A 15,336-nucleotide genomic window follows, 5' to 3' on the forward strand; every position below is an offset into this window, starting at 1 on the left:
CATACATCTGATATGTTCTCCACAGCTGTCACATGTAATGTCATACACCTTTAGCGTGTATCAGCAGAGGTCTGAAAGTGTGACTCCCTGTCATACAGACTTGATGAACAAACTGTGTACCAGTTAATAATAACTATGTATTTCTGTATAAGTACAATTTCTCTGTGACAGGTTCAGGCTATTAAGAAAGTTTATAACTGCCTAAACATCTGAACATTAAGTAAATATCAATGTTGATACAATCTCTTGCTCTGTTTCAAATTTGACCCCAAGTAGAGTAGTGATATTTGTGGACCCCTAGTGGGGGTTGACACCCTGGAAATTGATTAAAATGACCAAAAAACTTGGAAATATTTTATGTTAACCTGCTAAAATTCTATTTTAACCTCTGACTCACTCCTGTTTGAAACTCAACTGTTGATAGGATAAACTGCATAAAGTTGGAGCTGGTAAATAATTTATTAAGAAGAACCCCGCCTTTGACGGATGTGAGAAAAAACAGAAAATCATCTCAAAGAATGTGAGCAAGGACTCTGGGGGGGAACTGATCCCTGCTTTAACAAATATACATAAACATTAGGTTTAAGTTAAATCAATATTACAAAAATATTGTACATAAGGAGGAAGCAGCAACAGCGAACTGCGTTGGCGTGAGTGACAGCGAGAACTGTCCTTCTGATGATTCACACAACTTTTAAAGAGCCAGTGACTGTGGGGCAGGAATGAAAAGGGTGTACTTAAATTAATTAAATGTTAAATGGTAAATGGACCTGTACTTGTATAGCGCCTTTCTAGTCTTCCGACCACTCAAAGCGCTTTTACACTACGTGCCACATTCACCCTTTCACACACATTTACTCAGTGATGGCAAAGTCCATCAAACATTCACTCATTCATACACATTCACACACCGATGCAGCAATTTGGGGTTCAGTATCTTGCTCAAGTGGCAGGGTTACATGTCACCAACAACCTCCGATTAGTGGACTACCCGCTCTTCCTCTGCACCACAGTCTGCTGAACTGATGTTGTGCTTTATGTCTTACTTGCCAGGAGCCTCAAGTGGTCAGAGGGGTTTCCTGGGCTGCATGCGGGCTCTGAAGATCAATGGTATGACCTTTGACCTGGAGGGGAGGGCAAAAGGGACTCAGGGGGTGAACCCAGGCTGCCAGGGCCACTGCAGCAGCTACGCGATGCACTGCAGGAATGGAGGGAAGTGTCTGGAGAAGTACAATGGATACTCTTGTGACTGCTCCCTCACTGCGTATGACGGACCCTTCTGCACTGATGGTAACTGCTGACTCTAAATTGTCGTGTGAATGTGAATATGTATCCTCCAAAGGATGGGTCGGTAAAGCTTATAGATGGATGGAGGTTGGATTACGTGCAGCAACCAAGAAGGGTTAACCTGTGCATGCTGTTTTAACCACCCTCTCTATCTCTGCTGCTCTTTCTGTATGCGTGCTAGATGTAGGCGGCTACTTTGAGACAGGAACCCTGGTGCGTTATGACTTCCTGCCAGAGGCGGGAGCTTTTGCATTACGGGAGGAGAAGAGCCTGTCAGGTGTTGGTGTTCCTAGCGAGGCCAACCTGACTCAAGAGGAACTGGTGTTCAGCTTCAGCACCTCCAGTGCTCCCAGCATCCTGGTCTACATCAGCTCCAGGACTCAGGACTACTTGGCTGTGGTGCTGAGGCACAATGGTGGGTTTGTCAATATCGCACCTCAGTTTTTTAATATTAATTTATACTAAAAGTATATTTTATGAATTGCTGTTACAGTATTATCCTGTTGCTTTGTGCCTCTATTTGTGCGTCCAGGCACTCTCCAGATCCGCTACAGTCTTGGGGGGCTAGCAGAACCTTACACCATAGATGTTGACCATCGTAATATGGCCAACGGACAGCCACACTCTATCAACATAACGAGGAACTTAAGGGAGATCCGAATACAGGTTAGTGTTTCCTGCCACTACAGTAGGACCTGACCATACCGAATACTGTGCATCAAACTAATGGTTCAACATTGTGGGAAATAGGCTTTTGAGAGAATGACATGGGGTATTTTTTTTATCTTGTCAAAAGTATCACTTTTTACAATCTCATTCAATTCAGTTCAATTCAATTTTATTTGTATAGCGCCAATTCATAACAGAAGTTATCTCAGGACACTTTTCAAATAGAGCAGGTGTAGACCGAACTCATTCATCATCCAACATTCGTACCTCATAAACAAAAACCAAAAGATTCCAAAATACATAAATCCAGAAAACATTAAAGAACTCAGAAAAGCCTGAACATAAAAAATATATTCTCAATTTTTTCCCTGTAACAAAACATAAATGAATCCAAATAATTAATCAGTGCTTAAGATAACCCAATATAACAACCTTTATCACAAAAACCCCCAAATATAAAATGTAGAGAATCCATACACTTACATCAACATAAGAGTCTTACATATACATTATTTAAAAATATACAACATTAAAACATTAAGACAATGTTCATATGTTAAATTCTGAACTGAGTTGTTCCGATCGATATGAATCTAATGTCTGTGTATCCATGACAGATGCAGGGGAAAACAGCTAGTCTAGCTCTTGTCTAACGTCCAAAATACTTCCACCCGCATGTCTAAATGTCATTAATTAACACGATGTACATGTTTGCTGACTGTAACTGCACATGAACAGAAATGTAACAATAACAGTTAGTTTAAGTGTGATATTTCTCACCCAAAATTTCCATCTATGTCCGAAAGACAAAGTTTGGCATTTGTTGACTTATTTCTTTTAAATGTGGGTTTTGATACTTGTTTTCAGGAAATAGGAAGATGCTATGGGTACAATGACAAATCACCCAAATTTGTTTAAAGGGGGCATATTATGCAAAACCAACTTTTTAATCATTTGATTATGTACATTTGGGAATCTGGAGGGCCTATCAGCAGGCAAAGTGTGAAAAAATAGGACTCAGTCGTGTTTTTGTGGGCTGCCTCAAGTCCTAATACACGAGATAAATCACTCAATTTCAGAGGTCCAGACTTTTTGACGTCATTTAGTCTGCATGTTGCCACCCACCGCGGTTTACTTCCTGTGTTGACTATCGGAGCTCCGCCATTGTTACTATAAAAGCGCAAGCTAGCAGAGAACAAGCAAACGAGCCCAGCCTGCAGCCTGCAGCCCAATGTCTGGGCAAAGGCTTCAGCAGGCAAACTGTTCAGTCATTGGCTGCACAGCCCAACACTAATTTATATATGTATGAACACAGTGGATTTATTTTGGTTTTTGACGGCAATATCCGGCGGGAAAACCGGAAGGTGTGTGAACCACTTTGTGTCGGACTGTTTTCACAACCTCGGTCAGTACAACACTGGACTGGCTGAAAGACTGTTCCTGAAAGAGGGATTGTACCAACTGTCTGTGGAGAGACGGCAGAGGAAGTCACTGTGGATTGTACCAACTGTCTGTGGAGAGACGGCAGAGGAAGTCACTGTAAGTATTTTTAAGAATTGATGCTGTTTTTCATTGTTCGTGTAATGCTAGCACATAATAACAGTTGTTAGCTACAGGAGCCTCAGTGAAGATAACGTAGTTATTTTGTTTGTTAAATGTTTGTTAAATGTTTGTTAAATGTTTGCAAGATGAACATGAAACTTATAAGGTGAAGTTAATTTATTAACCAGCTGGTGCAGATGTCTCCATATTCTCCCCTGCTGATTATAGAAATTCACACAAAGTTTATGCCGTGAAGCACCAAGCTTCGTGCGGGGGGGGTCTCCCTGCACGGGTTGAGCTGCATAGAACAGGGAAGATAACGTCAGTTAGGTTTAATTGTCTTTAACCTGGTAACTTACAAATCTGCTGCCATTAGATAGACATTGTGTTGGTAACCTCAGACTGTTTCAACAACACATCACTACAGTTAAATGGGGACCCACCAGAGACACCACTTTATTATTTTATTTTATAACTTAGGACTACTTTGAGCCACAATGAGCTGCTGTACTGTATTATATTACACTGTATATTATGTGCTGCCTTACAAGTAACACTGAATCTGCCTTGTTTTACAGGTGAGCTGATGAAGCTCAGGTGTTCCTGGACCCATCAGAGGACAGAGACAGCTGCAGCATCAGGACAGCCTGAAGGACGCGATCTGCAAAGTTTACATAGAAGTTCTAGCTTTGTTACTTACAACATGTGTAACTGGAATATGAATGAAACATAAATAAAGTGTTTTATTTTTAAGAAGAGTTTTGGTCATTTTTAAATTCATTAATAAGTGTGGTTATATATAAATAACGTGTTATTTCACAGAGGTTTTTTAAAGATTTCCCTTCATGTACAAGAGTTGAAAACCTGGTTCCTGTAACATCTATCAATATGAAAATGTGAAATTTCAACCTGTAGTAAATGACTGTAAGCAACACAATACAGTCTCACATTCAAACTTTATTATGGTAAATGGACCTGTACATGTATAGCGCCTTTCTAGTCTTCTGACCACTCAAAGCGCTTTTACACTACATGCCACATTCACCCTTTCACACACAAGTCCATCGAACAGAAGCTAACATCCATACAGGATGCACTCACACATCGATGCACGGCATCGGGAGCAATTTGGAGTTCAGTATCTCGCCCAGATATGTTATAGATATGTTGACAGATAAATTACATCATAATATATAATATAAATGATACAATATTCAGTACATATACAGTATTTTGAAAGGGGTTAAAACACAATTGCAGCTTTTACAAATATCTGAAGGTTACCTTTGGTAATAATAGTTTCGAGTTAAAATATCAGACTATGAAATATGGATACAGTACAGTTTACAGTTGGTTACTTAACAGTTTTTAAACCACATAAACAAGTTACTTTATTAGATGAGTATTTCCTTCAGTTATGTTGACATGTTGTACAGGATAAAGTATTCCAGGCATATATGTTTAACTTCACTGGGCTGTGTAGACTGTAGGTCACTGCTCACTGCTGTACCTGTAAAGACAAGCATAAAACAGTGTTGGTTCTCATAGTTAAGGTATAAACACGAACATTATGTGATAGAGAGAGATTAATAGCGTTAGCAGTATTTACCTGAGGAAAACGTCACAGAAAGCTGTAATCCTGATTGTTGATGTTGTTCCTTTCTCTATGATTTCAGATCAGACTCCCGCTCTAACATGTCCGGTGGCAAAGGTTTTGGTTTAGAAGTAGTTATTGAATTAATATTGACGGTAGAAATGCAGATAAACTCAGTAACAGTGAAGAGCTACCTGCCAAAACACCGGAAACGCTGAGGTAGAAGTGGGAGGGGCCGGAGCGTCATAATGCTGACCAATCAGAGCAGACTGGGCTTTTTGGGAGGGGGGCCTTTAAGAGACAGGAGCTAAAACCAATTGTTTCAGACAGGCTGAAAAGAGGTGCTCAGCTATAGGAAGTATGAGAAAAATAATCTGTTTTTTGAACATTAAAACATCTAAACCTATTGTAGTAGAGCCACAAAATACAATTATGAACCTGAAAAGGTGCATAATATGACTCCTTTAACGGTAATTAGTTTTGGAACTACTTTCTACTGTATAAATAGTTCCAATTAACGTGGATTATCCTGAAGAACAGGAACTGGTTCTGTGTCATTTAGTGCAAATTCTTGTTTGATTAACCTTTTTCACAGCAGCAATTTTTACATTAAATAGTAGGGTAAACACAGGTCTCAATCTCGAACTTCAAACTCAAAGGTAGACGATGCAGCCCCAATGTCACGTCCAGCATGTATGCCAAGACGCAAAAACACACACACGTGCTGAACTGCGGCGTCAACACTCCTCTAATTTTAGACTGCAGCCAGTTAAAAAATACACATCAACCGACCGAAATCGAAGCCCCTCTTGCTACTCTGAAATCACCAGTGTGGAAGTATTTTGTCGTTCATTCACGTAAATTAACACTAACTTAGCCTACTCAACTTAGCAAGTGAAAAGATGATCTAGTTACAGTCCAAAATGACTTTAAGGCTTAAAATGCACGTTGATAAGTACATATTCCATGAACACTAACCTTGGGTCTCTTCGGAGTGTGCTGAAACAATCAAATCATCATTCTGTGTTGTTTCATTTCACTATGTTCACGTCTCTGTTTAATGTTTGTTCTATTTACAACCTCGCGGTTAGAACGGTTTCAAAATAAAAAGCAGTTTCAAAATAACAGCCCCCCGAAACAGAATAGGAAAATGCCAAAAAAAGTAAATAATATATAAGGAATGCATTAATAGTAATATTAAAAAAGGATCGAAAATCGAATCGAATCATGACTTTAAAATCGAAAATGAAATCGTATCAAGGATTTGGAGAATCCTGACACCCCTATTTACCAATGATACTAACTAAGGTTCTGTTCCATTCAGGTCAAACAGAGGGGCTTTTATTGTACATGATGACCCACTAGAAATACTAAATGGAATGGAGCTTTAATTAGTGTAATTGGTAACACCTGTGTTTATCCTACTATTTAATGTAAAAATTGCTGCAGTGAAAAGGGCCTGTTGTTGATCTTTCCACCTTGTTTTGGGGTGGAGGCAGATGGCAGAGACAAATCTCTTGAAACCTCCACAAATTAACGTGTATCCAATGTCTGTAGTGCCCACACTGGAACAGTTCTTGGTGGTAACTGTAACAGAGGAGATTAAAGTTATCTACTTAAATTCACTGTTCCTCTTCTTTTCCTCTGTCCGTATTCTCCAGTTGGACCACTACCCAGTGTCCACATACACTCTCCCTGAGGACTCTGACACACAGTTCAACTTGGTCAAAAGTATCTTCCTCGGAAAGGTCTTTGGTAAGTGTTGAGATGAGTAACAGTTTGTCAGACAGTGACATGTGGGTCTCATGAATTATCTCCGGAATTATTATGAGGGGTCACTTTGCTGGGAAAAAATAATTTCACCTTTAGTTTCGTTATTCTTTCTTCTTTTTTTTAACCATTTTTTAAAATAGATTTTTTGATTCATTAATTCAATTCAATTCAATTCAAAATAAATAAGCTCTTCATTTCAGGGCTGCAACGGTTATTTACGTCATCAATTAAACTGTTGATAATTTTCTTGTTTGGTCCAGAAAATGTTGATCAGTGTTTTCCAAAGCCCAAGCTGACGCCCTCCAATGTCTTGTTTTGTCCACAACCCAAAGATATTCAGTTTACTGCCATAGAAAGCAGCAAACATTCAATTCAATTTTCAATTACATTACATTTTATTTGTATAGCACCAATTCATAACAGAAGTTATCTCAGGACACTTTTCAAATAGAGCAGGTCTAGACCGAACTCCTTATAACATTATTTACAGAGACCCAACAGTACCACCATGAGCAAGACCTTGGCTACAGGGGCAAGGAAAAACTGCCTGTTAAAAGGCAGAAACCTAGGACAGATCCTTCGGCTCTAGGTGGGTGGTCGTCTGTCTCGACCAGTTGGGGTGAGAGAGAGGGTGAGAGAGTGAGAGAGAGAGCAATAGAAACAGAGACAGACAGTTGCACAGCAACAACAGTAGCAACAACTACACCAATAGTTACTTGATATATTACAAACAATAAATAATGGCAATTACCACTAACGCTAAAGGAAATTAGCATTGCGGTAATATTACCTAACAAACAATCTTACTAACTAACTAAACTTAACATAAAACAACATATTTTCAGGAATATATTTGATGTTGTCTGTGGAAACAAAATAATAGGTGCTGATTTACCATTGCTAACTTAATCTGTTACACTGACCAGTTACAGCAACCTCAAAGGATCAAAACTCAAACTCAAAATTCCTAGTGGGTTTAAAAACACAGCTACCACTAGGTGGAGACACTGCATGCCAGGAGAGCGCAGCACATACACTATGTTGTATTTATATGAGACTACAGAGATTGTTGATGACATTAAAAAACAGAGACTTATCTACTCTCTAGTCCACCTTTACAGCCTTGTTGTGTTTATACTCACGTTCTTGCAAACTATTCTTATAACTCAGACTTTATATCTTGTAGATATGAATTACAAGATTTAATTACAGTAGTTTGTGTTGTTAGCTTTTTACTTCTGCCGACCATATGTACACTTAAGGAATCATAAAAGTGGTGTTCATTTGTGAAGATTATCTTGCTGAAGAAAACGTAAGTATTATAAAGCTTTGTTTACCACAGACATGGTTTTCTGCAATACTCAAAACGTTTATCCAAGGAATCAGGGCGGTGCTAACTTACGGGTTGGACTACAACACGCTGTCCTCCCCACCACTTTATACAATATAAAACATTGTTCTAATAATGTTAGGTATGTAGAGTGTTGTTTGAAGTAGGTATTCATTTGTTTTCTGCTGTACGCAATTGATATTATAAACAGACATTAAATCTCTCATGAAACCTTAATTAAGCCTCAAGCAAGGCTGCATTATTTGGTTCCTGAACAGACAAGGTTTTCCTTTGTTACAACAGTCAGTGTTTCAACAGACGGCATTGTGGCATGGAAGGAATTTCAGTTTTGCTTGTCCCTTGTTGTGTCCCTTGTAGAAACAGGACAGATTGACCCCATCCTCATCGAGCGCTACAACACACCGGGCTTTGTGGGCTGTCTGTCAAGAGTTCAGCTAAACAGTGTGGCACCACTGAAAGCTGCGCTGCGCTCGGGCCTGGCAGCACCCATCAGCACCCATGGGATTCTGGTCCCATCCAACTGTGGAGCCTCACCCCTGACCATTTCCCCCATGGCCTCGGCTAGTGACCCTTGGCACATCGAAGCTGGTAGAGACAGTTTGTAGGAACATTAGGACATGCTAAAGTTCAGTCTATGTCAGAATTCGAACTGATGACAGATGTTTGCTTTGTCCACAGCTGGAGCTGTTTTCCCCTTCAACGAGGACAAGGCCAGTGAGGATGGAGTAGATCGCAACTCTGCCATTATTGGAGGTAAATCCAGAGTTCTTTTTACTTGCAAGTGCCCAGTTGGGCAAGTGGAATCTATTTGCCCAAAGTAAATTTTTATTGCCCCTACACAAATTGTTTCATTTATTAGTGGTTATCAATAACAACAAAGACCCTCTCAGCTGCCATGCAAGCGATATGTTGATGGCTCTTACTATGGCACTCTTTGAAAAACGACCCAGTTTTATCCACCTTGCTCTTAAACTTGCAGCACCCACTTTGTTTTTACCTGCCATTGTCAGTTGGGATTCTTGCAGACGGACTTCTGACTTCTATTGTATTCAAGTTACATGATTTAAAAACCTTTCCCAGCCTCGTTGTATTGTTTGTCCAATTTCTTTGTACTTTACTGCCCCTATCGCATGTTGATGACATAAACCTGAGCAACACTGTGAAGGTCTTTACCAGTTCCCTATGCTTCCCAGAATACAAAGCCCAACTCGGGCCCCAATATGAGCCAGGTCTAAATGACATTCAGTGTAATGGTTTGTAGGGTCCTGTTTTATTGCTCTCTGTGTCGAGTGGATCCAAGTGGGCTCCACTGTGGCTGCTTTGTTAACTGGAGGAGCATTGTGCTGCTGCCAGTGTTGGTGTCCTATCATTGCTTACATCTGTTTGGGTCCAATGCATTTCAGATTGGGTCTTACCATCTATTGGGATCTGTTGTCTTTTGACTGTAGGCACAGTGAGTTCAAGAAGGAGTTACAGATGGTTTCAACTTGTAAGGACCACTTCAATACTTTCCTCTGCACTGTATTCTGTGCCCCACCTTTCACTGCACACTGTTCATAACGCTCATAATGTGTAAATAGCCTTGCACGTCCAGTGTGTAGGCTTTAGTGACATCTAGAAGTGTAGTTGCAGATTGCAACTCCAGTGCTTCAATCTCTCCTTCAAAATGCCAAAAACACCAACGCCCCTATGTAGAGCCAGTGTTTGGTTTGTCCATTCTGGGCTACTGTAGAACGACTCCACAAAAGATGACCCGCTCCGTCTGTAGATAAAAACAGCTCATTCTAAGGTAACAATTCTCTGATTTTAGCTTCTCAAATGTGAAGTGTGAAATCACCATCTGACTGATGATGACTACTATTAGTGTAGTTGCTGCTACTGTTGTTGTTGTTGTGCACCTGTCTTTACCTCTTTCTCTCTCTCTCTCTCTCTCCCTCTCTCTCACCCTCTCTCTCACCCCAACTGGTCCAGACAGACGACCACCCACCTAGAGCCGGGGTCTGTCCTAGGTTTCTGCCTCTTAACAGGCAGTTTTTCCTTGCCCTTGTCTCCAAGGTCTTGCTCATGGTGGTACTGTTGGGTCTCTGTAAATAATGTTATAAAGAGTTCGGTCTAGACCTGCTCTATTTGAAAAGTGTCCTGAGATAACTTCTGTTATGAATTGGTGCTATACAAATAAAATGTAATGTAATTGAAAATTGAATTGAATGTTTGCTGCTTTCTATGGCAGTAAACTGAATATCTTTGGGTTGTGGACAAAACAAGACATTGGAGGGCGTCAGCTTGGGCTTTGGAAAACACTGATCAACATTTTCTGGACCAAACAAGAAAATGATCAACAGTTTAATTGATGACGTAAATAACCGTTGCAGCCCTGAAATGAAGAGCTTATTTGTTTTGTTCCCAGGCATCATCTCCATGGTGATCTTCACCGTCCTCTGCATCATGGTGTTTGTGATCCGCCATATGTTCCGTCATAAAGGCTCTTACCACACCAACGAGGCCAAAGGGGCAGAGTCGGCGGACTGCGCAGACGCGGCGATCATCGTCAACGACCCAGCCTTCACCGAGACCATCGATGAGAGCAAGAAGGAGTGGTTCATCTGAACCCCCTCTCCCCCCCTTCTCGACAACATGGACACATGACGTTAGGATGTATGTAGTTTTCTAAGCTTAGGGAGTAGTAGTGAGGTGACCGTCTGCATAACCTCAAGGATGTAGTGAGCGGTTTATTCAAAAAACTTTATGGATAATGGACACCATGGGGTTACAGTGTGAGTATTCAAGCACAGGGCAGAGCGCTGCCTGGCAGAGCCTGTGTGGAGGCGCGGAGTGGTTTGTTTTAACTTTATTTACGACGGACAGTGTGACAGGATGACAGCCTTCAGAGGGTGTAGAGGACAGTGCCATGAAGTTACAAACCTTGGATGTGTGAATGTGTTCAATTATCGTTAATTTCTGTGTATCACTTTTTATTTGATTTCAGTTTATTTTATGTAATGTATTTATTTATTCATATTTAAGTCATATATTTTCTTACTTTGATGCATTTATTTATTTTTATACATTAATATCTGTATGCCTTTTGTGCTGGTATTAGAGGAAATGATGGCATTAATGGAAATGATCATTAACCCATTAATCCCAATAATCCTCCACACCTGTAGCAATGCTCATATACCAGTTTTTTATATATATAAATTATCTCATCTTGAATTATTTGCCTTATTTTACATTATTTGAGTAAGTTTAATTTCAGATAAAGACTGAAAACTTTGTGTGTGTGTGTGTGTGTGTGTGTGTGTGTGTGTGTGTGTGTGTGTGGCTTCCTTGTCTGTGAAGGAGATGTAGCCATGACTTTGGACTAAGAAATGGGGGAAAGGAAACGTCACACTTCTATTTATTTTTGCATCTACATAACTGATAGTGTTTCTTATGACTTTTAAGCCTTGATTGTTGAAACACGTAATGATTGCATCTTTTTTTTGTTTTTTGCTGCCAAATTTGTTCAGGGGGCGCTTTCAGCTTTTAAAGAATGAACTGAGTCCTGTCGGTCCACAAGAGCTCCACTTACTGCTTTGTGTTTTTTCAGATTTCTGAGCCATTGGTTGTCTTTTGTAACAGTGCCATGTGATAATGCAAAAATGTTTGCCTAAAAGTGATACCGCAAGGTTTCTTAACATAATAGCGACATCTTCCTGAGTGCCATCTGACCCTGAGTGAGTGATTAAGTTCAATTTTGGCAAGTCCAGTACGGAGACAGGTGGGGAGCATGTTTAGCCTAGCTTAGCCCAAAGACTGGATGGGCAAGATGAAACTGGACCACCATTGTATGTTGTTAGGTAGCAAAACAGAGTTCAAACCTTCAAAGCCGACTATTAGACTGCATCCTCCATTCCAGTTCAGGAACCTAGTCACAGCGTTTTTTTAAAGATTTTATTTTAGATTTTTTTATTTACAAACACAACCAAACACACACAACCAAACACACACATATGAGACGCACGCACCCACACCCCCCTTCCACGCACCCACACCCCCTTCCCCAAGCTGTGATGAAGATAAGTCAAAACCTCCACAAGTCTGAGATAACAAAATAACCTTTTCACTTCTACAACCCGGGGCTAGCAGATTCCTTCTGCTCACAATCTTTGAGCTAGATGAGAGATGATGAAAGAATAAGGTAAAAACAACAACGAGCTAAAATGCTTATTTCTCTTTCCTTTAAATGGATGTGAAGTAATCACCCTCTACCAGCAGCAATGTCCCCACCTGCTGACAAATTCTTTCTTGTTTCCATTTAACATAGTACTGTGAAAACAGTATTTTCATTTCCTGTTTGGTCTAACAAAAAATATAATCACAAGAGACCCAAAAAGTTTTTTCACGTTCTGGAGACAGGATGTGGTTATTTACACAATGAAACCACCAGATGTAGCATTGACAGTGTTGCTTTAGCCCAAGCCTTGAACGATCTGGTATGATTTTAGACACTCCAAAACAGGGCCTGTCATCTGCAGAAATCAGGAAGTCAACTGAGCTGTCATTTGCAAAAACCTGAAACAAATAAACATTACAACATTACATAATACGATTCATAATTTTCTGAAAAACTGAACAGGGAATTTACTCAAAATTGGAAATTTAAGCAAGTATTTAAATACGAGGAAATCATGAATGTTAATATCAGCTGACTTTCCCTTTAATTTTCTATCATGGAATAGTTTTTTCTATCAAATGAGAACTTTTTCACATTTAATAAGACTTGAATTTCAATCATAATATATAATCTGAGAAATACATAATGTGTGATATTTAAGTCTTTTACCGCTCAGAGCACCAGTACTGTAACAGAGCTTATAGACGTGCATGAAAATCCAGGTGTGAGCTGGCTGGCCAAGGTTTTTTGTAAATGACAGATTTCAAAACAAGACCTTGTTTTGTCTAAAGTCATATCAGAGTAGACCAAAAGACGTGTTAGCCTGAGCTTACTCAAAACTGGCAGTCCTACATCTGGCCACATCCAGTCTCAGAATACAATAACACAGGCTTGTTTTTCTCTAGTGATTTTATTTTGTTTTATAAAATATGAAAAATATGAAAATCAAACCATTTTTTAAGTTAATCTTCAAAACCTGTTTCTGAAAGGAAAATCCAATGACCAAAAGACACCCTAACCTGGCCTCACTGACTCTTCAGATGGGCTGAAAGGACTCTTCGTTCAGGATTCTTCTAAAACCTGTCCTTTAAAAACCTGAGCTACGTCTTTGATTTTGATGAAATATTATAATGTTTCTGCAAAAGAATGTTTGTTGACCACATACAAGAACTATGGCTTACATCCTGACATTTGATTGTATTGCATTTGTATTCCTTTGACTGCGCTGCAGTGTAACGGCATGCTGTTTGACACTGAATGACACACCAATTCTGTTTGTAGGCCACTGTAGCATCACATTTCTTTTTTTCATGTTATATGTATAAAACTTTGCCTAACTGTTCTTTTTATAGCCGATTTCTCATTCTTTGTGCTTTTCTCATTGTCTTGACAAATTTGATGTTTCCTCTTGAAAAGACAAGTAAAACTATGAGTACAAACTCATACTGGCTACTGATTTTTGACCAAACAACTGGATCCAGGTGACTGGTATCGGCAAGAGAAGTTGTTTTCCATTCAGGTTGGAGTCAGGGTGCTGCTATTGTCCTTGTTGGCTCAATGGAAAGGCTCTAAATGGAATGGAACCTTAATTAGTCGCTCCAGGAAGTTGCAAATTTACCTTAATTCAACCAATCCTTGTGAAATCTGCACAGCTTTGCAAATTTGTCCAATCACCACAACTTTTTCACAAATTTGACAGATTACTGTAGTTTCCCGCAAGTTTCACCAGTCAGTCCCCGTACAAAATGTTGAGCCATACATCACCATAATACTAAGGATTTTATCCTCACTGGAACAATTTGCCTTTGATATTTAAAGAATTTAAAGCCAATTTCATGGAAGAAACTAGCTACTAGAGTTCCAAAAATGGATTAGTACTGATTAGAACTGGTTAGTTCTTTGTTGCAGAAATAAATCAAAATCTATTCTCTTTTTACATGATACATTTACAGTCTATACTGTGTTTCACAAACTTTTTTTCTGGGGACCCACTTTTTAAAAATGACACACCATGGTGACCCAATTAAAAATGGAGAATATTTGTGCATAAATGAATGTTCCAGAGCAGTTTTACTGCTATTTCTGCATCAGGGCACATTTTTCTTTAACAGGTAAAGCAGCCATTTTGAAGAGATAAATGTTTGATAAATCACAACTTCATCCCCAGTAAAATAATACACATTTTACTAATAATACTTTATAAATAAAACAGAATAAAGGCACTGATTTTTTTCCTCTCAGTTAAAACAAACAGAATGTGGGCTTGCTTTACGAGACAAAATAAATGCTTTTAGGTTAACAGGGTCTCCAAATTACCGCTACTGTGAGTAAAGAACAAAATCCTATCTCCAGGCAAAAACGAGGAGGTGTAGGTTGGACAATTTTGACCTGTTTCAATTTGATGACATGCAGTCTTATATATGTAATATGTAATTTATGTAATTTCAGACTCATCCTGTTGTGAACTGACTAGAACATTAAAACTCACAGTGACCTCTACTGAACAGCTGTACAAAGAAGTTACATCACTGAATTTTTTGACATTTTGTCACTTGATTTAGTCAACACATGGCAAAAAAGGAATCTAAAAGTAAAGAAGCCTTATTCCAGGAATGTTTTTGTCTGAAAAGAATGAGAATTTTGTCAAGCATGTTTTGCATAGAAAGGTAATCTGGTATTAAGAAAATCTATCTAATTAAGATATTGAACCTAATACTGAGCTTGATTTAACCAGTAAGTAGAGAAAGACCACTTGCACAACTTCTCAGTTTAAGAGAAAGTAGTCTGCTCCCAGTGTTGGAAATGAAGCAGCTGATTAATTTTTCACTGTTTTCATGAAAATGCTAAAAAAATAAGACTGCTTCTAGTGCCTACATTTCAGACAAAGTCACTTCATTTTATTATGCTGCTTTTTGAGTGCTAGTTATTAATCTTAGATTACCGTACAAATTCTTACATTTC

At 39.2% G+C, this 15,336-nt stretch overlaps 1 protein-coding gene and 1 long non-coding RNA gene across 2 annotated transcripts in view; both read left to right on the top strand.

The window, feature by feature from the left end:
• cntnap2b (contactin associated protein 2b) overlaps nt 1-13,818 on the top strand; it is a 40,222-nt gene extending 26,404 nt beyond the window's left edge. Inside the window, exons 19-25 of the mRNA XM_051411133.1 lie at nt 1,054-1,290; nt 1,469-1,702; nt 1,820-1,953; nt 6,754-6,847; nt 8,574-8,804; nt 8,895-8,969; nt 10,624-13,818. Of these exons, the coding sequence (XP_051267093.1) occupies nt 1,054-1,290; nt 1,469-1,702; nt 1,820-1,953; nt 6,754-6,847; nt 8,574-8,804; nt 8,895-8,969; nt 10,624-10,823 (1,205 nt within the window). The 3' untranslated portion in view covers nt 10,824-13,818. The remainder of the gene's footprint in view (nt 1-1,053; nt 1,291-1,468; nt 1,703-1,819; nt 1,954-6,753; nt 6,848-8,573; nt 8,805-8,894; nt 8,970-10,623) is intronic.
• On the top strand, nt 1,960-4,254 carry LOC127370275 (uncharacterized). Its single transcript, XR_007886181.1, has 2 exons — nt 1,960-3,495; nt 4,077-4,254. It is a non-coding gene; the product is annotated as an uncharacterized LOC127370275 (long non-coding RNA).
• Nucleotides 13,819-15,336: the final 1,518 nt, after the last annotated feature.

The sequence above is a fragment of the Dicentrarchus labrax genome, unplaced genomic scaffold, assembly GCF_905237075.1.
Source record: "Dicentrarchus labrax unplaced genomic scaffold, dlabrax2021, whole genome shotgun sequence".
Taxonomy (NCBI): domain Eukaryota; kingdom Metazoa; phylum Chordata; class Actinopteri; family Moronidae; genus Dicentrarchus; species Dicentrarchus labrax.